At 42.7% G+C, this 25659-nt stretch overlaps 2 protein-coding genes and 1 pseudogene across 3 annotated transcripts in view; 2 read left to right on the plus strand and 1 right to left on the minus strand.

Moving 5' to 3' along the window:
• Galnt7 (polypeptide N-acetylgalactosaminyltransferase 7) overlaps positions 1-9996 on the plus strand; it is a 123217-nt gene extending 113221 nt beyond the window's left edge. For both annotated transcript variants that reach the window (XM_028757747.1, XM_028757748.1), the window contains exons 10-12: positions 1836-1934; positions 2847-2975; positions 7561-9996. In XM_028757747.1, the coding sequence (XP_028613580.1) occupies positions 1836-1934; positions 2847-2975; positions 7561-7698 (366 nt within the window). In that variant the 3' untranslated portion in view covers positions 7699-9996. The remainder of the gene's footprint in view (positions 1-1835; positions 1935-2846; positions 2976-7560) is intronic.
• Positions 9997-17123: 7127 nt separating this feature from the next.
• On the minus strand, positions 17124-19738 carry Hmgb2 (high mobility group box 2). The gene is made up of 5 exons (XM_028757762.1): positions 19612-19738; positions 18907-19076; positions 18437-18582; positions 18180-18354; positions 17124-17659 (listed from the first exon to the last, which is right to left on the minus strand). Exons 2-5 carry the CDS (start codon positions 19054-19056, stop codon positions 17498-17500), a joined length of 633 nt encoding a protein of 210 aa, XP_028613595.1. The 5' UTR covers positions 19057-19076; positions 19612-19738; the 3' UTR covers positions 17124-17497.
• Positions 19739-22282: 2544 nt separating this feature from the next.
• Positions 22283-22856, plus strand: LOC114612764 (annotated as a pseudogene).
• Positions 22857-25659: the final 2803 nt, after the last annotated feature.

Genomic DNA, 25659 nt, shown 5'->3' on the forward strand with positions numbered 1-25659 from the left:
TCTCTCTCTCTCTCTCTCTCTCTCTCTCTCTCTCTCTCTCTCTCTCTCTCTCTCTCTCTCTCTCTCTCTCTCTCTCTCTCTCTCTCTCTCTCTCTCTCTCTCTCTCTCTCTCTCTCCCACCCCCCACCTAGGCAAATGTATTCAGCCATGTTCTTGACGTTTTACTTGAATATCATTTCAAACCCAACCCTCCTCGAGTTGAATGCCTTTTCTCCCCATCCAGCCTATCTTGGCTCGTCGCTCATACCAAAGCCTCGGGAGTCTTCACTGAGTCTCTTTTTCTCACACTTGCGTCACTTTCGGAATCTAGCCATTCCTTACCTTGACTAAGTCCCCATCGCCTCTCACCAAAACGAACTTGTGCTTACTGTCAGCCTGCGCCAAACACCAGAAGCAATCAGGGAGGTTTTGGAAATGCAAGGCATGACATGTCACCTCTCTTTAAGAAAGAGAGGTCACCACCCCAGTTGCTTAGGTCAAGGCAGAGCCCATTCTGGTTACCCTTCCTCTCTCACCTCACCCTTCTCCAATCCTCCTCCTCACACTTCCTGCCTCTGCTGTTCCTCTACCCAGAATGCCTTCCTTTGGGCATCTGCAGGCACAGCTAGCTTTCATGTCTTTCAAGTTTTTCCTCCTGTGTCCTTGATGAGATCTACCCTAGAACACTCTCAAGTCCCTAACACTTTCCTTAATGTTCTTGCTTTTCTATCATTTGAGAAACACAGGCCACAGGAGCAAATATATAGATATAAAGACATACAGATACAGATATAGCATGCCTGCCACATGGTAGGTACCCACCCACTTAGTATTTCATGGACGAGTAAGTGCATGCATTCAGGAATGGATGGATGGATGAATGAATGAGGGGCTTCCCTCTTTTTACCATCTCTGTCCTAATTGTATCTCAGAGGAATTTGTCCACATTCTGGCCTCTATCCCTTACTTCCTTTCTGTTATCCTTTCCACTCCATCTGCTGAACATTCTCGGAGGGGAAAAACCCTATTTACAAGATGTCCCCTGAGAAACCTGAGCTTCCCCCGGCAGAGTGGAGCTTTGTCATCTGCACATTCATCTCCTCTTCGGACCAATACACTTGTTTGTCCTTATATTGTGATGGTCCAGAGGACTGTGACTTGCTCATCTTCCTGGACTCAAAAGCCCATATCCTCCTCCTCAGTATCCATAGTCAAGCACTATATCCAAATAGTACAGTGACCTATAATCGAGATGAAGATAAGAATCCCTCTAAATGTGGTTATTTTAACACAAAATTGCATTCCAAACATGAGAGAATGACTGTTGGCTTTTGCCTCGATTTAACCCCTCCATGGTAGTTACAAGAAAGCCACACTGTGTGCCGTTATCCTTGTTCTGAGACACTGTGTGATGCCCTTCCCCCAGAGGAGCTGCCCAGCCAGTGAGAGGACTCAGAAAGCAGGGTCTGTTCTGTGTCCAGAACTGTGTGCAGAGCTGGTGTCTGCCCCCACCCCAAAACCCCTATGTACTTACAGAGCTCTCCTCTGTCACATGGACACTCCAGTCATGAAGCATTTCTTAGGGTAGCTTGTATTTTTTTCTGTGCTGTTTTCTAGCACAGTGTGGGTTAGTGTCCTTGGGTGAAATGAACTCATTTCAATGTTCCCTTCAGATCATGGCTTCAAAGGTGATGATGATGCAGAAACTTACTTACAGGTTGGTGATACCAGTTACAGCCTGGCACTACAACAGCCCCGGACTTTCTCTGTGACATGAACTTGAGAGTCTTCCACTCGGGTTCTGGTTTATTACAAACCATAGTGTTTGCTGTGTGTTGGTTCTCTTCATCCTTTAGATCCGAGGCCTTGAGACTGCATACTGTATTGATAGCATGGGGAAGACGAATGGAGGCTTTGTGGAGCTAGGACCTTGCCACAGGATGGGCGGGAACCAGGTAAGTCACCTTCCTTCAGGGTTGGTCAACGCTGAGACTCAGTGATCACAGACAGACAGGGTTTAGTTTGGGTTTGGGTTTTGGATTGTTTGTTTTGTTTTTAAGATCTATCTATCTATCTATCTATCTATCTATCTATCTATTATGTACACAGTGTTCTGCCTGCTTATATGCCTGCATGCCAGAATAAGACTCCAGACCTCATTACAGATGGTTGTGAGCCACCATGTGGTTGCTGGGAATTGAACTCAGGACCTCTGGAAGAGCAGTCAGAGCTCTTAACCACTGAGCCATCCCTCCAGCCCCGAGTTTGGTTTTTAATTTATTAATTTATTAATTTTGACTTGGTAAAAAACGTTCAATAAAGCTGACCACTAAAACATTTCGCTTAAATAGGGAAATGTAGAGATGTCTGCACACAAGTAATAAAAGTATATCCTTATGGGAACATATACTAATGACTGAGTAAGCCTAACTCTAAAGTTTTACACATGTGGCTTAGTAAGCTACATTGGTTTACTGCTGATACTAGGTATTTTACACATATTATTTTACACGTATTCTCTTGCTTCCTTACATAGGAATTTTCATATGTCTAATTTCAGTTGTAAAAAACTATTAGGCTTTCTCCTAGTTTTTAATTTTCTTGCTGTTGGTTCATGATAAATACGTATTAATTACCCATTCTGTGTATTAGAGGCTTAAAGAATTAAGAATGTAATTAATGTGTCGACAGAGGTCTTTACTAATGTCAGAATGAGGATAGTTCTTGTCTGCAGACTAATGGTTTCCAACATGCACAAAAGTTATGGAATAAGTTACTCAGCTTAATAATAGGAGTTAAGTTTCGTTCTTTTTGTAAAACATGTATTGGCAAGAAAGACATCTCTATTTTATCTGTTTGTTCGATAGCTTTTTCGAATCAATGAAGCAAATCAGCTCATGCAGTACGACCAGTGTTTGACAAAGGGGCCCGATGGATCCAAAGTCATGATCACACACTGTAACCTAAATGAATTTAAGGAATGGCAGTACTTCAAGGTATGCCGTGGTCCAGCTCCTGGGATAATGTATGCTGTCGTGTTGTCAGTAACAAATAGAATTGAGATGGATACATTTGAAGACCAAATGTTCACGTTCGTGACTTGGACTGTCTGCATTAGTTATTTACACAGACTTGCTAGGTGAATCACTTGTGTTCTCTGGAGCACTGGCATCACGCAGGGAGACCACCGTGATAGTCATGAAGAGTTAGTGCTAATCTCAGAGAGTCAAGAATGCCAGTGTTCTTCTAGGAGGCCGCTACCACCGCTGTTTTCAGATCTAAATCCAATGTTTAACATGTAAACAAGTCCGGGACTCAAGGATCAGGAATATATTTAGACCATTAAAAAGAAAGCGCTTGACTCTTGCTGTCCAGCAGGTGGCGGTAGAGACAGGCAAGTAAGAATTGGCCGCTCTGCCTTCCTGTTTCCTCATCCTTCTCTGCTGTGCCTGGTTGGTTGTTTTAAAGGTCAGGTTTATTCACATGACCCTGCTGGCTCTTGGAGCTGCTTTTCTGTAAGGGCTGTGCATATTTAAAGATTTCTGGCAAGATTCAAGCATATTGGTTGGATTAATGTATGATTTTTTTCCCTTTGATTGAATTTTCTCACTTAGATTTTTTTTCCCCTCACATAATATACCCTGATTACAGTTTCCCCTCTGTCTGCCCTCCCAGTTCCTCCCACCTCCCCTCCCGTCCAAATCCACTCCCTGTCTGCCTCTCATTAGAAAACAGCCAGGCTTCTAAGGAATCAAAATAAGATAAAATAAAATAAAACAAAACAAGAACTAACATCAGAACTGGACAAAACAAGCAAACAGAAGGAAGAGACCCAAGAAGGCCTAAGAGTCAGAGACCCAGGGTCTCAGTATGTAGTCCAGGCTGGCCTGACTTCTTGATGGGCGGTTTTGCTCTGCTACACTCTTTTCTACTTTAAAAGCTGCTCTTCTCACAGGTCTCTACCACTGGGTCCTCTTCATTTTCTTTTGTGAAAATAAACACTATTAACCTGTCAGGATTTGGTAATATCTTTTCCAACTTGTTATTAAAAAAATTTTCAGACCTTAAGAACTAACTCAGCAGGTAAAAATACTTGTTTCAAAGCCTCATGTCCCAAGTTTGATCCCTGAGACCCACATAAACATGGAAGGAGAGAACCAGTTGCTTTGCTCTGGTAATTAAGATATTACACAGGGAAACCGCAGAATGGATATTGGCTGGGGATAGAACTCAGAGGTACCACATAGTAATTTAATCCTGAGAACCAACCCCAAAATTAAAAAAATAAATAAATAAAAACTAAAAACTGGGCCCCGGTGACAGAATATGAGGTTGTGGCAATCTAAAACATGCTGGTCTATAATGTATAGAAAAAAAAAGTGCAGTTAAAAATAAGCAAAATGACATCAGCTGGCTGGACTACTCAGTGCCCCAGGGACTAGACCACCAACCAGGGAGTGTACAGGGAGGGATCCATAACTCCAGATACATAGGCAGCAGAGGAGGGCCTTGTCTGACATCAGTGGGAGGGGAGGTCCTTAGTCCCGTGGAGGTTTGATGCCCCAGCATAAGGGAATGCTGGAGGGGAGGGGCAGGAAGGGGGAGTACCCTTATAGAGGCAAAGGGGAAGGAAGAGAGAGAGGTTGTGGGGTGGGGACCTTGTGGAGGGTAACCAGGAAGTGGGATATCATTTGAGATGTAAATAAACGGAATGAATAAAATAAATTTTAAAATAAGCAAAATATTATAAAGAAAGAAAACAAGAGAAGAATGCGGGTCAAGGTCTCTGATCAGTTTTCATAGAGAAAAACTAGATGAGCAGAAATCCAGCATGAAGAGTCGCAGAACAATCTGTGGACTGCCCTCAGGTCGTCCCTAATGTGAGCTGGCATTCTATGCAGTAGCCGTAGGCAAAAATGGATACCGTTAGGAAAGGGATTGTGACATGACATGCGTGTTACTGAGAAGATCAGTGTGAATGGAGTCTGAAGACTTCCTGGCTTCTGCATCCCCCTTAAACCTTGAGGGTAATGGAAACTCACTCAGTACTGTTGTGCAAGCCTGAATCCCAACCCTCGAGAGGCTCAGGTAGGAGGCCGTGCATTGAAGGCAGCCTGTGCAACAGTACTGAGACCCTGGCTCTGAACCACAACAGTAAAAAGACACCAGCACTCTTCCCAAAGAGCTCTCGTGTAGGTTGTTACTAAAAATAGTTCTGGGATTGGAAGTTACATTGGAAGAATTTGTAACCTTTTTATTTTCAAATTATGCTAAATTAATACTAAATTATACTAGTCACTAACTGATAAAGATCTCCCAAAGGCTGGTATATTCCATTGTACAGTATACAAAAAAAAGAGAATTAGAAATTTAAGAATGGTTCTGTGAGAAAAGTCTTTAAATTTTGTAAAGTCTTCGTAGTAGTGGTAAGTTTTTTTAAAATTCTGATTTTTGCTTGAAAACCAACACTGTCAAGTATTTTTTGGTTTGTTTTCGTGAGTGCACCCCCAACACCCCCACCCTGCTTTATTTGGGGCATTTATTTATTTTCCATTTGTTCATTCGCTTTACATCCCAGTCGAAGCCCCCTCTCTCCTCCCAGTGCCCCCCTCACAGTTCCTCCCCTCCTGTCTTTCCCTGCCCCTTGGGTACCAACTCACCCTGGCACCTGAAGACACTGCAGGACTGGGCACATCCTCCCCCACTGAGGCCAGACAAGGCAGCCCAGTTAGGGAACAGGACCCACAGACAGCCAACAGAGTCAGGGACAGCCCCTGCTCCAGATGCTGCATGGGTTTGCTGTTGTCGCTGTTTTCCTTATAGTGACACACAGTATCCAAGTTTGAATAATCCGTGGACAATGGATGAACAGAGTAGGTGTTAGTCCTTCCTGCGTGTCTTTCTCAAGGCACCACTGAGTCCGGCCATGTGGAAGCACTTGATTCAGGCTTTCCATCTCACCTGAGTGATTTTTAAAGGATACGTGATGGTCAGGTGTCACTAAAGATTAATAAGCTCTGATGGGCCAAAGCCTTCAACCCCAGCATCCAGGAGGCAGAGGCAGAAGAATCTCTGAGTTTGAGGCCAGCCTGGTCTACAGAGCTAGTTCTAGGACAGCCAAGGGCTACAGAGAGAAACACTGTCTTGAACCTTATTCCCCACCCCCAAAAAAGATCAATAGCATAATTTAACACCATCGTTATAGGCATCCTTACATGAAAGTGGCTTGTCTCAGCCGAGTGCATGGCAGTGCTGGTAGGACTGACTGTTGGCAGTTTGCCGTCCACCCATCGCTGCTTGATTGATGCAAGGATCAGCATGATCTCACCCACTGCTTTTCTTGCCGTGGTACAGATGTTAGTTCAACACAAAAGGCCGCAAATTAACTCCTTTGCATTTTGAAAATAAGTTTTGCAAAACACCCAGTCTTGGATAGTCTACAGCCCTTTCTTTGAAGAGCTAAGAGCTGAATTGGAGAAATCAACAGCATATGATGAAGAACGTATTAGAGCCAGAGACAGGAGTGAGAAGGCAGAAGCCAGAAACACTGAAAGTATTAGCCATAGAGAACTGGTGTACCGTGAGTGAGAGGCGCCGAGCTTCCTTAGGACCAGAAAGCCGGGGTTGTCTTTAGCCAGACTAAGGTTTGGAGAGTCAAAGGTTTGGAGGGGAAGACACTGAACTTCAGTTAGTGTGTGTTAAGTTTGACACAGTTCAAATGGCATCACCAAACAGGAAGGGCTAGGAATACTGACACTCAAGGCTTGTACAGTGTGCTTGTCTGATGTACTTGAATTGCCTGCTATGAAAGCCGAGGAATGGCGCCTCGTGGCAGGGATATCAAAGTCCACATTATTATTACTATATCTTTTTTACAGTCCAGTTGTTATCCCTCTTCCTGGTTCACTCTCCAACTGTTCCTCATCCCATTCCTCCTCCCCCATTCCAAAAGAATGTCCCCACTTCCCACCCCCACCCTACTAGACCTCCCACCCCCTCAAGGGTTAGGTGCATCTTCTCTCATTGAGGACAGACCAGACAGTCCTCTGCTGTATATGTGTTGAGGCCTCATATCAGCTGGTATATACTGCCTGGTTGGTGGCCCAGTGTCTGAGAGATCTCGGGGGTCCGGGTTAATGGAGACTCCTGGTCCTCCTATGGGATCGCCCTCTCCTCAGCTTCTTCCAGCTTTTCCCTAATTCAACCACAGAGGCCTCCGGCTTCTGTCTATTGGTTGGGTGTTAAGTATCTGCATCTCACTCTTTCAGCTGCTTGTTGGGTCTCTCTTGGAAGGCAGCCATGCTAGACTCCTGTCTGTAAGTACATCTTAGCATCAGTAACAGTGTCTAGCCTTGGAGCCTCCCCTTGAGCTGGATCTCAACTTGGGCCTGCCACTGAACTGCCTTTCCCTCCGTCTCTTCTCCATTTTTGTCCCTGTAGTTCTTTCAGACAGGAACAATTCTGGGTCAGAGTTTTGGACTGTAGGATGGCAACCCCATCCTTCCACCTGATGCCCTATCTTTCTTCTGGAGGTGGCAGAGTCCACATGTAAAACTTACGTTCACTTACTGTGTTTTCCAGAACCTGCACAGGTTCACGCACATCACTTCCGGAAAGTGCTTAGATCGCTCGGAGGTCCTGCATCAAGTGTTCATCTCCAGCTGTGACTCGAGTAAAATGACTCAGAAGTGGGAGATGAATAACATCCACAGTGTTTGACAAGAACAGAAGAAACCAACAATCTACCTACTGACAAGTACATTTAAGGAGGACTGAAAACCGCCTGGAACCTGCTGCAACCATTATTATTAATTTTGTACAGCTCCAAACCTGGAACCTCTCTGATCAGTTGGAAAGGGGCGTTGATAAACTGTGATTTTACAATAACATTATCATCTGCAGTTACTGTTTACAAAACTGCTCTTACCTTAAACTCTAGATGTTTACATCGTTTTCGTTTTGTTTTATGACGACGTTGGTAATTTGTGCCTTTAACTCGGTTTCCTGAACCACCGAGTTAAAGCATGTGTTGTCTTCTTTGGGAATACACTCAGGGGTCTGGAAGGCAGTTTGGTTTTGTTGTTGTTGTTGATGTTGTTCTTGTTTTTTAACACACTTGAAAAAAAAAAAGGTTGGAGTAAGCAGACTTTCACATCAACTTGGTGATGGTCAACCTGCCGTGTATTTAATTTTACATCTTTTGGAAGTACTGCCACGGGTTGTTGGCCAAGGCGGTCTTCCTTCAGTCACGCTGCTGTTTGAAAGGTGAATTTCAACACATTTAGTGCCTCTTTCATTTCTCTATATTTCTGGAGAGCTTCTATAGTGACATTTCCATGATGGTAACAATGAATGTCACCTGGGGAATCCGTCTGTTACTCACACGTGAATTTCTTGGCTATGAAGTGGAATGTGGATTATGGCTGGATCAGGGACAACAATGGGGACCATCTCAAGGCTGTTTCGTGGGGCTTGAAGGTTCTGTGACATTACCTCCTGGGCCTGCTGATAGTCTCAGTGTCCTCTCTTCACACCAACTTCTAGGCTAGCAAAAGGGTCTTCCTTCTAAAAAGAGGGGTTGATTTTTGCCCGTCTGTATTTTATATCTGCTTTCCCCAGAGCCAATCACTACAGAAAACTAGACATAATTCTCAGTTTGAAACTTGAAAGGGGGGTTGAGAGGCAGGGAAAGAACCCAATAAAGCCCTAGTGTGAACGCCTTAGGTTGGTCCTGAGGTGAGAATACCAAGCCCTTGTGGGATGGAAACCCTAGAGAGCCTGCCACACAGCACAAGCCGAGATGAGCTTACACTTCATTTGTCTTCATTCAAAGAAAATTCCATGCACATTCTTTTTTAATTTATAAAAATTAGTATCTAATTTTCTATTCTTAGATCTTATTATCTAAGAATACAGATCATCAACGAATGTGGACGACATTCTGCGAAGTTAGATGTTAGTTCTGTAGGGTTCCTTAATTTCTTTTTTTAGGAAGTGTAAATTTTTTTCTTTTTTATATTCTCCATGGAAAAGAAGATTTAATTTGGACATTTATTAAGACAATACCTACTTTAAGAGAACCAAATGTTGTAAACTTTAATTTCTAGGAAGTCTTCTGTTATCCCCTCCCCTCAAATTAAAATGTCTACATTGAGTGCCAAAAAAAAGGGGGGGGGAAAGAAAAGCAATGTGGTAAGCTGGGGCCAGTTAAACATTTTTGATCATGTAGTCATGGTATCAATGACAGAAATTCACAAACTACTGCCAGAAGGAAATATTTTTAAATAAAGCTTAGGGAAAAAAAAAGAAGAAGAAAGCCCAATTTTTTTTTTTTTGGAAGAAACGCGTACAATTTTTTTTTCCAAGCTTAGTTCATCAAATTTGGACAATAAAAATTCAACTTCCTGAACAGTTTTATTTACAATCTTGAATTATCAATTTGTATTTTGCTACTGACCTGTGATCAACTATTTAAACTTTCATGTCTAGGGATATTTAAAGAAGAAATGCATTTGTATGCTTATATAATTACAAATAAATCCACTAAAGAAAGGAAACTTAAATGACACCACTTTCCATGTTAAATAGATTTTAACCTCGTATCTATGCATAGGCTAAGAAAGGTGGCACATGAACTGTGCATGTCATTTTATGGGTAAATTAAATTGTTTCTAGCACAATTCGTTAGGATACTATATGAACATGATTCTATATATTGAAATCAGAAACCTTACCACACATGAAAACATCAGAAGCTGCCACCATGACTATTTTGTATTTCAGGCTGCTTTGGAAATAATCCCCATATCCTTGCTTTGTAAGTTGATAATATCACTATGCATTTCTACACATTTTATAAATTTGATTTATGCAGATTTTGATACACTGTATGTTTCTGTAGAAATTGTACAAATATTCAAAATTTTATTAGGGTAAACTCAAGAAGCTTATGTATAACTTAATTCTGGGTTGCTTGTTTTTTAGGTGAGGAAAAATAAAATATTGTATTTTAATCCATTGCTTTTCAGTACTTGTAATTATTTCTATATATAATTGCACACTTACTTGGGTTTTTAAAAAGAGCAAGAGCCAAAATAAATATTCAGATTACCCTCAAGGAAAGAAATTACTCAGGCTTTTTATTTACAGGTTTATTACGTTTATTAGGGTTAATAGCTGAAATAATCCAAGCTATAGTTGTTAGATGTGTGTGTGCCTGAGTGTTGTTTAGAATTCTGCCGCATGTATGTGTATTTACCTGTAGAATGGAAAGAGATTTTCTTTTACAGCCTTCCAGGTTGCTTATTTCTAACACTTACTTCTAACATCACCAATCAGATGATAAAATATGATCTCAGTAATGAGAACCTATCTTGGCAGTGACTATTTCAATACAATTGCCTATTGACAGCAAGACTATTTTTAAGTCAGAACAACACATCAACAAACAGAAGCCAGGAGAGTGGAAGTTTACCAAAATAAAACTAGAAATAGTCCACAGAACTTTGCAAAACCATTTCAAGAGACAGCAGGGATACAGGCAATTCAAAGCTAAAGACTATCTCAGAGAATAATTTTCATTTCTAAACAGAATGTGACTGGGTGTAGTCCTCATAAAATTGTAGCATGGTGACACATGCCTTTAATCCCAGAACTTGGGAAGCTGAGGCAGGTGGATGTTTGTGTCCTGGTGTACATAGTATTCTGGGCCACTCAGGGCTAAACACTCAAAAAAAGAAAAAGGAAAAAAAAAGGTTGGTACATGAAAATTATTCCACATGGATGCATCTTTTAAAATATTGAGCAGTGAAAGACTCTGATTAAAGAACCAGACAGAATTATTTTGGAAATCAATTTGGCAGTTTCTCAGAAAACTGGAAATAGTTCTACCTAATTTAGACCCAGCTATACCACTTCTGGGCATATACCCAAAAGATGCTCCACCAAAGATACCTGCTCAAGTATGTTCATAGCAGCTTTATTCATAATGCAGAAACCGGAAACACCTAGATATTCTTCAAGTGAAGAATGGATAAAGAAAATGTGGTACATCTACACAATGGGATACTATTCAGCTATTAAAAACAAGAACATCATGAATTTTGCAGGCAAATGGGTGGAACTTGAGAATATCATCCTGAATGAGGTAACCCAGTCCCAAAAGGACATGCCTGATATGTATTCATAAGTGGACATTAGCCACAAAATACAGGATACCCATGCTAGAAGAAAGAACAGATTCAAAGAAGCTAAACAAGAAGGAAGACCCAAGAAGGATGCTTGAATCTCACTTAGAAGGGGGTTATAAAATAGTCATAAGAGGCAGATGGAAGGAACTGGGTGGAAGAAGAGATAGAGAGAGGAAGGGGGGTGTTCAGGATCAGGTGTGAGGTTGGACAGGAGGGATGGCCAGATGACCATGAGAATAAATGGGAATCGGCAACTGATGGGGGTGAGGAGGTAGGAGGCATCTCTAGGAAAAGACAGAGACCTGGGATAAGGGAGGTGCCCAAAATTCAATGGGGGTGACCTTAGCTATGACTCACTATATTGGAGTTGTGGAACTTAAAGAGGCTACCTCCTATAATCAGGCAGGAATCCCAATGGAGTGGGATGGAGGAGATACTGAGGGACCAGCCAACCAATAACTGGCCCAACTTGAGCCTCATCTCATGTGCAAGCACCAGTCCCTGACGCTGTTAATGAGAGTCTGTCTCTGAGCGACCCCACCCAGCAGCTGACTCAGACAAAGGCAGACACTCACAGCCAGTGGATGAAGTTTGGGGATGCTTACTGAAAAAACAGGAGAAAGTTCTGCGGCCTCTAAAGGGATAGGAACTCCACAAAATCACCAATAGAGTCAACTAACCTGGGCCCTTGAGGCTTTCAGAGATAGAATCACGAACCAGAGTATACAGGGGCTGGACCTAGGCCTCCCTGCTCATATATAGCAAGTGTGCAGCTTGTCTTCATATAGGTCCTGAACAACTGGAGCAGGGGCTATCCCAAAAGCAGTTGCCTGTCTGTGGCACATGTTCTTCAAGCTGGGCTGCCTTGTCTGGCCTCAGTGGGAGAGGATGATCAGAGACTTGATGTGCCAGAGTAGAATACCCAGAGGCTCCCCCCATCCCCACCTGCTCAGAGGAGAAGGGGAGGAGGGATGAGGGAGGACTGTGGGAGGGGGTGACTGGGAAGGGGTAGGATATAAAATGAATAAGAAAAAAAGTAATAAAAAAAAAACAGAAGTTAAAATGTTTGTGAGGACTTATCCTAGTGACTAGAGAGTAAAGGACTATTTTAAATAAGATCAAGAGCTGTTTTGTAATAATTCTCTTTAAAAATGTGAATTGCCTATAATTGAGCTTAGTAGATTCTGGTTTTAAATGACTCACCTACCTTTGAGCAGAGTTGCAGCAGGGGGCTTCTTAATTTTTTTTTTTTTTTTTTTTTTTTTTTTTTTTTTTTTTTTTTTTTTTTGAGACAGGGTTTCTCTGTGTAGCCCTGGCTGTCCTGGAACTCACTCTGTAGACCAGGCTGGCCTCGAACTCAGAAATCCGCCTGTCTCTGCCTCCCAAGTGCTGGGATTAAAGGCGTGAGCCACCACTGCCCGGCAGTGGGCTTCTTAATTTTTAGTGGTGAGTGTTACAATCTGTGCCACTAAATGGTAGCATAACATAGTAGAGTCCAGTGTGAGTGATTTAAGTGCTATAGCACAGCTTCCCCAGTTACAGTACTTTGCTTTATTTATAGGATTATTAGGGTTGTCAGTGTGCCTAAAGTACTTATAGTCCTCAACACATGGTCAAGGTTATTAACATGTTACTTTCTGATTTTGTGATTAAAAAAAAAAGACTTCTACAGTGCAGAAAGGCAGTGTGAGTATACACTTTATTTTTCAGATATTATGGCCCACACTTTACAAATGGTTACCATGGAAACTGTTTTATCTGCCTCATTGCTCACCATACAACCTGTGTAGATGTGGCTCTCAGTGGTAATTAAAGTTACGCTTGGACTTGTGAGAATGGTAAATCTAGCTTTATTAAGGATTAAGTCCTCCAAATAAAACTTTAATAGAAAATTTGACAGTCATTGGTACTGGATTTAAAAATGCTATCCCTAACCTTAACAACCTTAAAAATGACAAAATACATGGGCAACTCTTATCAGGAGTTGCACAGCACACAAAGCAATCTGCCATATTTGAGAGACAGAGAGAGACAGAGAGAGAGAGAGAGAGAACCCATGTACCATGTCTGTCCTACCTAGGAGACAATGATGATCAAGAGTACTAATATATATTGCTGAGCTGAAAAGACAGTGAGAGTCTGCCACTGCAGCAGAAAGGAAATAAAAGCTAAATGCTTATTAGTAGAGTGGATAAAATATGACAATCATATAATGGTTTTGTTTTTGTTTTTCAAACCAGTCTTACTAGATAGCTCTGGCCATCCTGGAACTCACTATGTAGACAAGGCTGGCCTCAAACAGATCTGACAAGAGATCCACTTGCTTCTGCTTCCCAAGTGCTAAGATGAATGCACTACTCCACCTGCCAGACATGATCATATACTGTTATGGTATACAATGAAAAGCATGAATGAACTAGACGCACCTTTTAATGACACAGTATTAAAGTGAAAAGGCCAAATCCTAATCACTCATCACTTTTTATAAATACGAAAGTAACTAAGATATACAGCAAGTTGCACACATAGAGAAATTAAAGCACTTGTCCACGCTGAGTTTCCTGTTGGGGTCAAGGATTAAACTCCTGCACAGAATGTCATGTTATGAGACTGCCCTCAAACTTGTTATGTAAAGTACAAAATGTAGTCTGAACTCCCAATCCTTCCACACCCACCTCCCAAAGGCCAGGATTAAGTGTACCACTACACCTATTTTAAATTTTACCAAGAGGCATTTAGCTTCTCAAGTCGAAGCTCCTATCCCTTTTTTAGTCTTGCCCCCTACCCATCTTTATATTTGTATTTTATATGTTGTTAGGTTGCTTGTTTTTGTATAAGCCTCCTCACCTCATTTTTTTTTTTTTTGTAATATGGAAAGTCAGAGAATGCATATTATGATTAAAGGATGAATGATTATTATCTGTTACCTGAGCTACAAAACAACTCCAGGCTGGGCATGGTAGCACATACCTTTAATGCTTACCACTTGGGAAGCAGATTCTTGAATTCGAAGCCAGGCTCGTCTCCAGTGTCCAAATCAACAGGGGCAACATACTGAGACATTGCCTTAGTGAAGAAAGGAAACTGGATAGGTGATTATAAAACCATTTCCATTTCTAAAAATCAGTTTGAAATTTGATACTACTAGATACCTAAGTTAGTCTTTAGTTTTGTTTTTGTTTCTAATTACTGTCTTAGTGTGTGTGTGTGTGTTTTCTCTGCATGTATGGCTATAGGCTACATGCATTCCTGGTCTCCAAGGAGACCAAGAGAGGTCATTAGAGCTCCCAGAACTCTAGTTACAATTGTGAGCCACCATGTGTATGCTGGCTATTGAACCCAGGTCCCTTGCAAGAACAGCCAGGGCTCTTAATAGCTTAGCCATCATTCCAGCCTGATTTTTCACTTTTAAAATGAATTCCTATTGTGCTACTCTACAGATGTGGTAACATGGAGGATGAAGCTCACCAAGAGATGACTGAGGCCCAGGAGCACAATGAGGTTCACTGAACCACCAGAAAAATGTCTTTAAACTTTGTTGCAGTATAAAACCATCATAGAAATGCCAAACCGGTAGCTCTTGGATAAGACCATATCTACAACTGTTTTCTTTGACCCTAGAATGTGAATGTATTGCCAGCGTTTGAGATTTCAGTTTTTATAAACTTAAGTTTCTACTTGATTCTACTTGAAAAACTGGGAGACCTATGAATTTTATATAATTTCTACCTAACAAGACAGAATAAGTGGTCCTCCCATTTCTCCTTAATGTTCGTGTTTAGAAATATGCATAGAACATTTTGCTAGACATAGCAATATAAAGATTAATACAGTGTACAGGCTGTGACCCTTCCTCATTTCCAAACTTTCCCTTCTAGCAACCGACAAATCTCTAAAATGGCATTCCCACTAGGAATCTCATGGAAAACTAATCTTAAACAGGCTCATTTTTAGTATTGTTTCACCTTTAAGACTATGTCTTATCAAATGCCCTAACAGTTCCTTTACTTTTGTTATTCCCTGAGAAATAAAAACTGTTTTGCAAAATATTTCATGGCATATGAAGTAATGGGAAGGTTTTTGTTCATTTTTTCTGAGACATGGCTATATTCAAGACCCACTTGCCTTTACCTAGGATTAAAGGAATGTATCACATTAATCTAGGAAGTCAGATTTAAGATGATGTATTTATTACTTACAGTGATACTTGTGACTGACCTAGACACACAGATGTAAAACACTATTTCTTTCTAGGAACTGAACTAAGATCATCGGGTTTGGGCAGCAAGTGTTACTACTACTGACGTGCAACCTCCCCAGACTTCATTTTTCTTTTTAAAAAACCAAACAACTGGTATTGGTCTTGGCTGAGATAGGCTTCCCAGAGCCATGTAGAAGTTATACATTTGACTAAAATAAACCTATTTAAAAATGACAAAGGGAAAAATGATCAAAAAAAAACCCCCAAATGCCATTTTTTCCTTAACAAGTCAAAAAGATCAAAGCAAAACACCCTCAACTGTAAAAATATTATTTTGGAATATGTAATACATGTGAGATACTTATCAAAATAATAAAGATTATGAAACTTGAGAACCGCTAGGCAGTGGTGGCACACGCCTTTAATCCCAGCACTTGGGAGGCTGAGGCAGGCGGATTTCTGAGTTTGAGGCCAGCCTGGTCTACAGATTAAGTTCCAAGACAGCCAGGGCTATACAGAGAAACCCTGTCTTGAAGGAAAAAGAAACTTGAGAATCATTACATAGATGGAACAGGTACTACAAAACTGATACTATGGCTCGTATACCATACTACTAGAGCAGTTTTGCCAGGCTTTGAGTTAAACAAGCCCGAGAGCAGTTTCTAACAATCTTTAAGTACAGGTTTGTGAGGAAATAGCAAGGCCATTCAAGATAGCTCAGAGGTATAGCACTTGCCTGGCATGTATAAGGCCCCGGGTTCTATCTGCAGTATTATCAAAACCAAGAAATAAAGGTTTAGATTATTCTAAGTAGCAAATTCTATATTATCTATACCTTTTAACTGTTATTCCTTCTAGGACTTTTTTCACATAAAAACAGTACAGGGTGGCCTCAAACTTCCAAGAGTTAAATTATAACCTACTCAATATGAAGATGCAGACATTTAACAAAATCACTGCTCTAAGAATTCATCTGTGGAATACTTATGTCATAGTTAAATGGTTATGCTCACACTGATTTGTTAGTAGTCTTGAAAAATTCAAAGCTGAATAAGACATTTAACTATCTGCTTATTATATATCCATAACATTTACATACCACTGAAGCAATTTACTTTCTTTGGTGGTCGTAGTGTCTAACCAGGATAAGCCCTAACTCCCAATCCTCCTGCCTCTACCTTCCACACTGAGATTACATGTACCTGCCACCAAACCCAGCCTGGTATAACCTACTTTCAACAGCTTCACAAGTTATAAGTTTTCTAATACATTCAACTCACCTCATCTCAGAGCTAGTAATTTTCAATTTTAGTACAAGCTTAAGACTCATTGTAAGCTGTCTATACCTCAAATCCATACTGCTAAATGAATTAAAAGAACTGTAAATAATCCCCACACCTGGATATCTATTATCCAAAATATTTTAGTATACTAAATCACCTAAAGCCTAAAATTTAAAAGATCACACCCCTACTCCAAATTTGAATGGATAATCTTTAGAGCTGTAATTTGCACAATCCTAGAACTTTGAAAGTTTTTAGTCTATTTGTTCTGGAAATCAAGCCAGCATGTCCCTAATGCTTTAACCTGTTGCTAATGTCTTAGCTTGTGGTCATTAAAAGAAATTGGCCCTTCTATCTAAACACAAAAAACAGAGAAGCAAATTAATGATTAACACAAAACTTAACTGTGTAAAAAGACTAATATGTCCGCATCTGTGTTTAAGGAAAAATTAATATACTACAAACACAATGCAAGTAATATACATTATTTTATTACAAATTTAAAAAAAGAAAAAAACAAAAAAAATTCAACATCCTAAAAAAAAATTCTTTTTACTGGTAATACAAATTCCTATGAAGTTTTTTTTTGCTACCATAAGAAATTAAAGAAACCATTAAATATTTAGAAACATTCAACATCAAAAGCTTTAAATCTAACTGTACGTTGTAGCCCTTGAAAAAGCTACAAACTTTTTAAAAAGTATTTTCTCTACAAAGAATCTCATCAGCTATACAAAAATCTGTACAGTTTTTATACTGAAGCTAATGTTGAGCTGCACTTGAATTTCACATTCTTAGCAAAATAATTGCCTGAGCACATATACTCCACACTTTAGGACAGCCACTTATTCTTCATCCTCATCTTCCTCCTCTTCATCTTCATCCTCTTCTTCCTCCTCCTCCTCTTCTTCATCTTCTGGTTCATTCTTCTTCTTTGAGCCTGTTGGCCTACCAGGACCCTTCTTTCCTACTTCACTTTTGCCCTTGGCACGGTATGCAGCAATATCCTGAAACATTGTCAAAGTAAGATCAGCATCCGGTACCATTACTCAAGTGTGAAAAACCACTTAATTGTAAACAATTTAAAATTGACCAAAACTCTCACTGGCTGGGATTCAGCCAGGCAGGCACAGGTTTGAGAGCATTTGCTCCCTCTATGCTTTAGGAAGCACATCAGGTAAATAATACGAGCTGCCTGAGATCAGTTACTGCACTTTTACTGACAATGCCCATTTACTTTGCATGTATGAATGCCCCTTTCCCATCTTATATTTTATATACAATACCTAAAAATGTAGCTGCCACCCTACCCTCTAAAACAGATTTACAAAACTACAGTGAGTGCACAGGCAAGAATTTACAAGGGCCACAAACACTATCACAAGGTGAACTTGTCTGTACTGCTCAAGTTTCAATAGGACTTTTCAAAAACTGACAGCCACTGATTAATTTCCCAAGTTTCTACAGCTGACATATATACTATATACTACTAATACTTATACATTAATATTTTAAAAGGCACCATACCTTCTCATACTTCTCCTTTAGTTTAGCTGCTTTCTGCTCATACGGTTGTTTATCTTTGGCAGATTGCTCAGACCACATCTCACCCAGTTTCTTTGCAGTATCTCCAATAGACAGGCCAGGGTGTTCACTTTTGATCTTTGGGCGATGTTCAGAGCAAAACAGGAAGAAGGCAGACCTGCAAGGAAGCAAGAGTTAACAAATAAAGGAGGATGGGGGTGGGGTGGGGTGGGGTTTGGTCAGTTTTCAGGTCAACTTACGGTGGTCTCTTCGGAGCATTTGGATCTTTTTTCTTCCCTTTTTTATCACCTTTGGGAGGGACATAGTTCTTCATCTCCCTGTCATAACGAGCTTTGTCGCTCTTGGCCAAATCCTCAAACTTCGACTTTTCCTTTGCAGACATGGTCTATGGGCAGAAAAAAAAATCGAGTAAACCGGCAAGATGTTTAAAAAGTTCTTAGCAGTAAAAGTTAAGGAAGGAAGTAAAGACGTGGATAAACAAGTAAGTCGAGTAAATCGGCAAAACCTGAAGCTCTGAGCAGAACCAATAAATGAACAAATTCCCATTTGCATTAACGGCGCCGCGCGCGGCTCGGGGACCTTTCAAACTCTCCCGTCCCCGGGGTGGCAAAAAGCTCGGGGCTCCCTGGTGGGCCCCCCCACGGCCCGCGAGGACCCGCCAAAACCACCCCGGAAACGGCCTGCAGCTGAGCGGGAATGCCGCCCTCACCTTCCATCTCTCGGAGCATTTCTTCGAGAACTCGGCGAAGTTGACCGACGAGTCGGGATGCTTCTTCTTGTGCTCCTCCCGGCAGGTCTGCACGAAGAAGGCGTACGAGGACATTTTGCCCCGCGGCTTGTTGGGGTCACCCTTACCCATGATGACGGCGCGGCGTCTACCTGCCGAGGAGAAAAGCCGAGTCGGCGGGGGAGGGCGGCGGGGGGGTGGGGGGGGAGGACGGGGGGAGGGGAGCGGGGACAGCGGGGAGGGGGGATGCCGCTCCGCTTCCCGCCCAAACCCCGCGCGCCCCCGCGAGCGCGCGCTCCCGCCCGGCCCGGCCCCTCCCGGCCCCGACCCTCCCGCGCGGCCCGCGCCTCAGCCATTCGCCCCGAGGCCGAAAAGCCGCCGGCCGCGCGCGCCCTCCTGACAGAAAAGCCGCGCGGCTTCCACAAGTCACCGCGAGACCCACATCCAATCCAAAAAAAAAAAAAAAGGAAAAAAAATGTTTAATGGAAAAAAAAAAAAAAGAGAGAGGAAAAGAAACGCGGCCGGGTTCAAGAGCTTCCCGCGCGACCTCCATGGTCCCGGCCCTCAGCCCAAATTCCACCTGACCTCTAAGGCCCCCGAAGCGGCCGTGCCGAAGCCCGACAGAGGTTCCTCCCTACACGGAAAGAGCCGGGCCGCCAAGCCCGGGGCCTCTCGGCCGAGTCTTACCTGGCGCGAGCGCTTCCCTCAGACCTCCACGGAGAGACTTCCTTCCCCAAGCTCCGGCGAGAACTGGTTACTCGCTAACGCAATCCCCAGCCTCTTGTTTTGCAGAGTTCTCCGCGCCACGGCAACTTGACGAGACCCGTCGCAGGCCCCACCTCCTCCGCTCTGATTGGCTGTGAGGATTATTCAAACCCGGAGAGTCCCCGCCCTCCCACAGAGAAGGCTTCTGATTGGTAAGCGTCTGGCCAGGCCCGGCCCTCCAGCCTTAGCCTAGCAGGTTCGGTGGGTCTCCCAGGTCGTTAACTCCCAGACCCGTTGGAACCGGTCTAGAGAGGAATGTACTGCTCGACCCTGATTGGCGGCAGGAAAAGCGTTTGAAAAATGGCGGGCCCTCCGCTGATTGGCCAGGACTGTAAACAGGGGTGTGGCAGGCCCGAGAGGAGCTGCCCCGCCAGATTTAAAACTATCAAGTCTGGCGCTAAGTTCTTCAGGTCTAAAACATGGCTCTGAGGTGATTTAAAGCGCTAAGCTAGTCTCCATGTGGATGGCGTGGCCTCCGTGGGGCTCAGCTATGAGTTCACAAAATTAAAAAACGGGGAGAGAGTTGGGGAGCGTGCGTGCGGTGCGGAGCCATGATGCTGAAGCCGAGGTGGAACCGGAGCGTGGCGGGCCGGGAGCTTCCGACTGTGCGGAGGGTCCCGCCCAGGGGCTTTCTCTCACAGACCCCTCGGCCCGTCCCCTGGTGATTTAAAAATAAATGAATAAATAACCCTCGCCCTCGGGCCTGAGGCGACTCCCATCCCCACAGACCCTGCCTCGGCCCCGGGACGGCATCTTCCACAGCTGACCCGCCACACTGCACCCCAACACTTGACAGGCGCGGTCGCGGATAGGAGGCCAGCTTTCCTCACCTCGCCAGTCAAGCTGCTTTCCCAAGGAAGGAGGGCCGGGTCCTTGTATGCCGTTTCTGCCTTGTGATTGTGGAGTGCTCGTTCCCCTTCGCCTAGTGACCCGTATGGGGCCCCGCTGTTTTCACGGATTTTCAATATTTTCACCCCCAGGAACTTTGCTTGCACTTGCTGGGCTGCCCTCCTGTTTGGTTCGTGTGTGAGGATCGGTTTCAATAGTGCTTAAGGACTAGCAGTTCTTTACCTTCTTAAAATATAAACTTGAAAACTGTGTGGATGATTGTTTAGCATTGCGAATCTGCTTGATGGCAGCAAACTGCGGTCACACCGTTTTTATATTTTACCACAATAAAAAATAAGATGCCAGTTCGGTGTGGGGGCGTATTTTCCCGTTTTAAGGGTCCCAGATATGGTTTGGTTTGAATTCGGTTTTTGTTGTTTGTTCTGGTTTTTCAAGACAGGGTTTCCTGCCTCATGTAGCCTGGCTGTCCTGGAACTCACTACATACACCAGACTGACCTTGAACTCAGACAGACATCCACCTGCTTCTGCCTGGGATTAAAACCATGTACCACCTTGCCTGGCTAAGGTTCCAGAAATTTGTTAATCATAATGCTTATATTTTTTTTTGCGTCTCCCTGAAATCTTGTTTGTTTTGTTTTGTTTTTTGAGACAGGGTTTCTCTGTGTAACCCTGGCTGGCCTGGAACTCACTCTGTAGACCAGGCTGGTCTCGAACTCAGAAATCTGCCTGCCTCTGCCTCCCAAGTGCTGGGATTAAAGGCATGCGCCACCACTGCCCGGCGTGTCTATCTGAAATCTTACATCTAATAAATGACAGTTGCAAATAATCTATAAAGCACACACACTCCAAGCTAACTAAACCTGAGTGTATTATTCAAATAGCATTGTAAGTGAAATTACTGATGCAATACACTTTTAGATCATGTTTTTAAATTTTATGTGTATGTCCCAGGATTCTCTAGAGGAACAAAACCGATAGACTGAATCTATATGTAGGAAACTTATTAGTATGACAGGCTGTGGTCCAACAATGGTTGACTAACAGAGCCAAGAAACCAGCAGTTGTTCAGTCCACAGGGCTGGATGTCCCAGATGGCTTTCAGTATATGCAGAATCCTAAAGAAGTAGACTCTAATGGCAGTGAAGTAATTTCTAGGGAGAGCAAGAGGAAGCAAGCAAAGTGAGAAAGCATTCTTCTTTCATGTCCTTTGAAAGGCTCCCAGGAAAAGGTGTGGCCCATATTAAAGATGATCTTCCTGCCTCAAAAAATCCGGGTTAAAAGTGGATCTTCCCGGCTAGAGAGATGGCTCAGTGGTTAAGAGCACTGATTGCTCTTCCAGAGGTCCTGAGTTCAATTCCTAGCACCCACATGGTGGCTCAAAACCATCTGTAATGGGATCTGATGCCCTCTTCTGATGTGTCTGAAGACGACAGTGTACTCATATACATTAAATAAATCTTTAAAAAAAGAAAAGAAAAGTGGATCTTCCCACTTTAAATGATTTAATTAAGGAAAAAAATCCCTCACAGGTGTACCCAGCTACTTGAATTTTAAAGTTAATTTCAGATGTGGTCAAGTTGACAACCAAGAGGAAGTCATCACATCATGTGTGATTTAGTATTTCTTTTAAAAGACAATCATGTTGTAAAATAGATTGTACTTATATAAAAGTTGTGTATTTACCCAAGAAATGTTAGTTGACTGTGCCATCAAGCACTGACTTTAGTAGTAGAATTGGGAAGATGAGCAGTCGGGGCGCGCGGGTGTCTTCCATCTCTCCCTCGCCTTGGCCGTGGGCTGGGCCGATATATCTGCAGGAGGTAGACAAGCCGCCCTGCTGGTCGACTACGCCGGGGTGACGGTGGACAAGCTGCTAACGCCCACCCAGGTTATGAACAGGCCCAGCAGCATTTCATGGGATGGCCTTGATCCTGGGAAACTACATCCTGGTCCTCACTGACCCGGATGCTCCCAGCAGGAAGGACCCCAAATTCAGGGAGTGGCACCACTTCCTGGTGGTCAACGTGAAGGACAATGACATTAAGCAGTGGCACTGTCCTCTCCCACGACATGGGGTCCTGGCCTCCCAGAGGCACAGGTCTCCACCACTATGTCTGGCTGGTGTGTGAGCGGGAACAGCCTCTGAGCGGAGACCAGCTCATCCTCAGCAACAAGTCTGGAGACAACCGTGCCAAGTTCAAGGTGGAGTCCTTCCACAAGAAGTACAACCTGGGCGCCCTGGTGGCTGGCACATGTTACCAAGCAGAGTGGAACGACTAGGTGCCCAAACTGTACGAGCAGCTGGAAGGGAAGTAGGGGCACTATGGAGGCCAGCAGTCCTGGGCCCCCCACAGTATTAAGTTGTGTAAAGCATGCTGTTTCTCCCCCCACTCCCCCGCCACCCCCTCCCCTGTCCTTCTTACCCCTCCCATAGGGAGTTCTCAGCTGTGCTAGGATAGAGGTTTAGGGTGTCTTCCCACTGCCCATCATTACGATTCTGGATAGTCACATCCCAGTTCATGTTTGATTGAATTTAGGTTCCATCTGGGGAGGTGTCTGGTGTTCTAATGGAGTCATTCTATTATCGATTTAAAAAGAGCAACTCTGAAAAATAAAACATTCTGCCAGGATCAGGAGAGCCAGGGCTAGTGTTGTCTGTAAGTGGTTAACAAGTAGACTTGGTCCAGAACCAGGCACGGTGGCATCTTTAGAGGTGGCCTTTTAGGGTCCTGTCCCCCAACTGAGACAACTCAAGTCTCCCATCTCAGCTGATCCAAGTCAGGGGACTGCATAGGTATCAGTGTCCCTTTAAAGAACAGTGCTGCTTCGGAGAGACCCTGTTAAGCCACTTGCTTCTCAGTGGGGTAAGAAAAAGTCACTGGAGTTGCTGGGTGTGTTAATCCTCATCAAATACAAATAAAAGGCATTGCATTCAGAGAAAAAGAAAAGAATTGGGAAGATGAAATGTGGTTGTGGTGGTTTGAATAGGTTTGGCCCCCAGAAACTCATGTGTTTACATTGCTTGGCCCAGGGAATGAGCTATTAGGAGGCATGCCCTTGTTGGAGGAAGTCTGTCAATATGTGGGTGGGCTTTGAGATCCTCCTCCTCGCTCCCTAGAGACAGTCATCTCCTGGTTGCCTTCAGAACAAGATGTAGAACTCTCAGCAACTCTACCAAAACATGTCTGCCTGAACGCTGCCATGTTTCCCACCTTGATGATAACGGATGGAACCTCTGAACCTATAAGCCAGCCCCAGTTGAATATAGTCCTTTATAAGAGTTACCTTAACAAACAAATAAATAAATAAGAGTTGCCTTGGGTCATGGTGTCTGTTCACAGCAATGGAAACTCTAAGACAATGGTCTGTGCTCTCAGAAAGAGAAAAACAAACAGTACAAGATAAGGAGAAAACTTGCTCAAGAACATAATCTCCTTAACCAGGAAGATGTCAGGAAAGCCTATGAAAGGAGCACTGGAGTAGTTGTACAGGAAGTATGTATTAAGCAGAGGGAGGAGGGAGGGCTCTGGCAGAAAGAACTCTGGGAGAGCAATTACAAGGACCCTATTACAAGATCTGAAGGCAGAATGAGGATGAGGCTGCTCTGGTGGCTTACAAAGAAATTTAGTCTTCCTCCTGTAGGCAAAGGAGCCTCTAGAAAACATAAAGGAGAATGCGAATAGATGTTTTTCATGTCAATCAGACATGTCTATAGGATGATATAAATGAGGCCACACAATTTAGAAATTGATTCACTGTGTTCATTTTTTTCTGTGACTCCATATATATAATATATAATAAATATATAACATATAATATATACATTTACCATGATATATAATATAAATATGTGTATAATATATTTCCATAATTTGATATATGTATTATATGTGTATAATACATACTGTTATATATATATATATATATATATATATATATATATATATATATATATAAAACATATATAATAAAAATGTTGCCAAGCATAGTGCCACACACCTTAAACTCCAGTACTCAGGAAGCAAAGGCAGATGGATCTCTAAATTTGAGGCTAACTTGGTCTACAAAGTTGAGTTCCAGGACAGCCAGGGGTATATATAAAGACCCAATCTGTCTTAGTCAGGATTTGTGTTCCTAAACAAACATCATGACCAAGAAGCAAATTGGGAAGGAAAGAGTTTATTCAGCTTACACTTCCACATTGCTGTTCATCACCAAAGGAAGTCAGGACAGGAGCTCACACAGGGCAGGAATCTGGAGGCAGGAGCTGATGCAAAGGCTATGGAGGAGTGCTGCTTATTGGCTTGCTTAGCTTGCTTTCTTATAGAACCCAGGACTACCAACCCAGGGATGATACCACCCTCAATGGGCTGAGCCCTCCCCCTTGATCACTAATTGAGAAAATGCCTTACAGTTGGATCTCATAGAGGCATTTCCTCAAGGGAGGCTCCTTTCTCTGTGATAACTCCAGCTTGAGTCAAGTTGACACACAAAACCAGCCAGTACAGTCTCTAAATAAATAAATAAATAAATAAAAACAAAGAATAAAAATGTTGACAAACAGAAGCTACAGAATTCATTTGCCAACACCCTGCTTCAGGAAAAGTATCTTAGCTCACCAAGAGAAAAACTTAAAAACTCACTAGATAACTCTTCTACTAAGATGACTATAATTTTGAAAAGTAGGTAACAGGAGTGTTGAAAAGCACACAGAGAAAGTAGAGCTCTGTTGTTATCTGTGAGAACTTAAAATGAATAGTCACTATGAAAAAGCTTGGCAGATTCTCAGTTTTAAACATACCTCAGCACCTACCGAAAGTAAATCAGTGTCCATAAAAAGACAAGCAAGGCATGGTGGCAAGTGCTTTTAATTCCAGCACTTAGGAGGCAGAGACAGAGCTCTCTGAGTTCAAGTCTCATAACAAGTTTAAGGTCAGCCAGGACTACATAATGAGACCCTGTCTCAGATAGATAGATAGATAGATAGATAGATAGATAGATAGATAGATAGATAGATAGATGGATGAAAGATATTGTATAGATAATGTGTAAAGCTGCTTTATTTGTAATACCTATATCGCAAAATTGGAAACAATCCAAATGTACACTAACTATACAT

This window comes from Grammomys surdaster, unplaced genomic scaffold (genome assembly GCF_004785775.1).
Source record: "Grammomys surdaster isolate TR1022 unplaced genomic scaffold, NIH_TR_1.0 126182, whole genome shotgun sequence".
In the NCBI taxonomy this organism is placed as follows: domain Eukaryota; kingdom Metazoa; phylum Chordata; class Mammalia; order Rodentia; family Muridae; genus Grammomys; species Grammomys surdaster.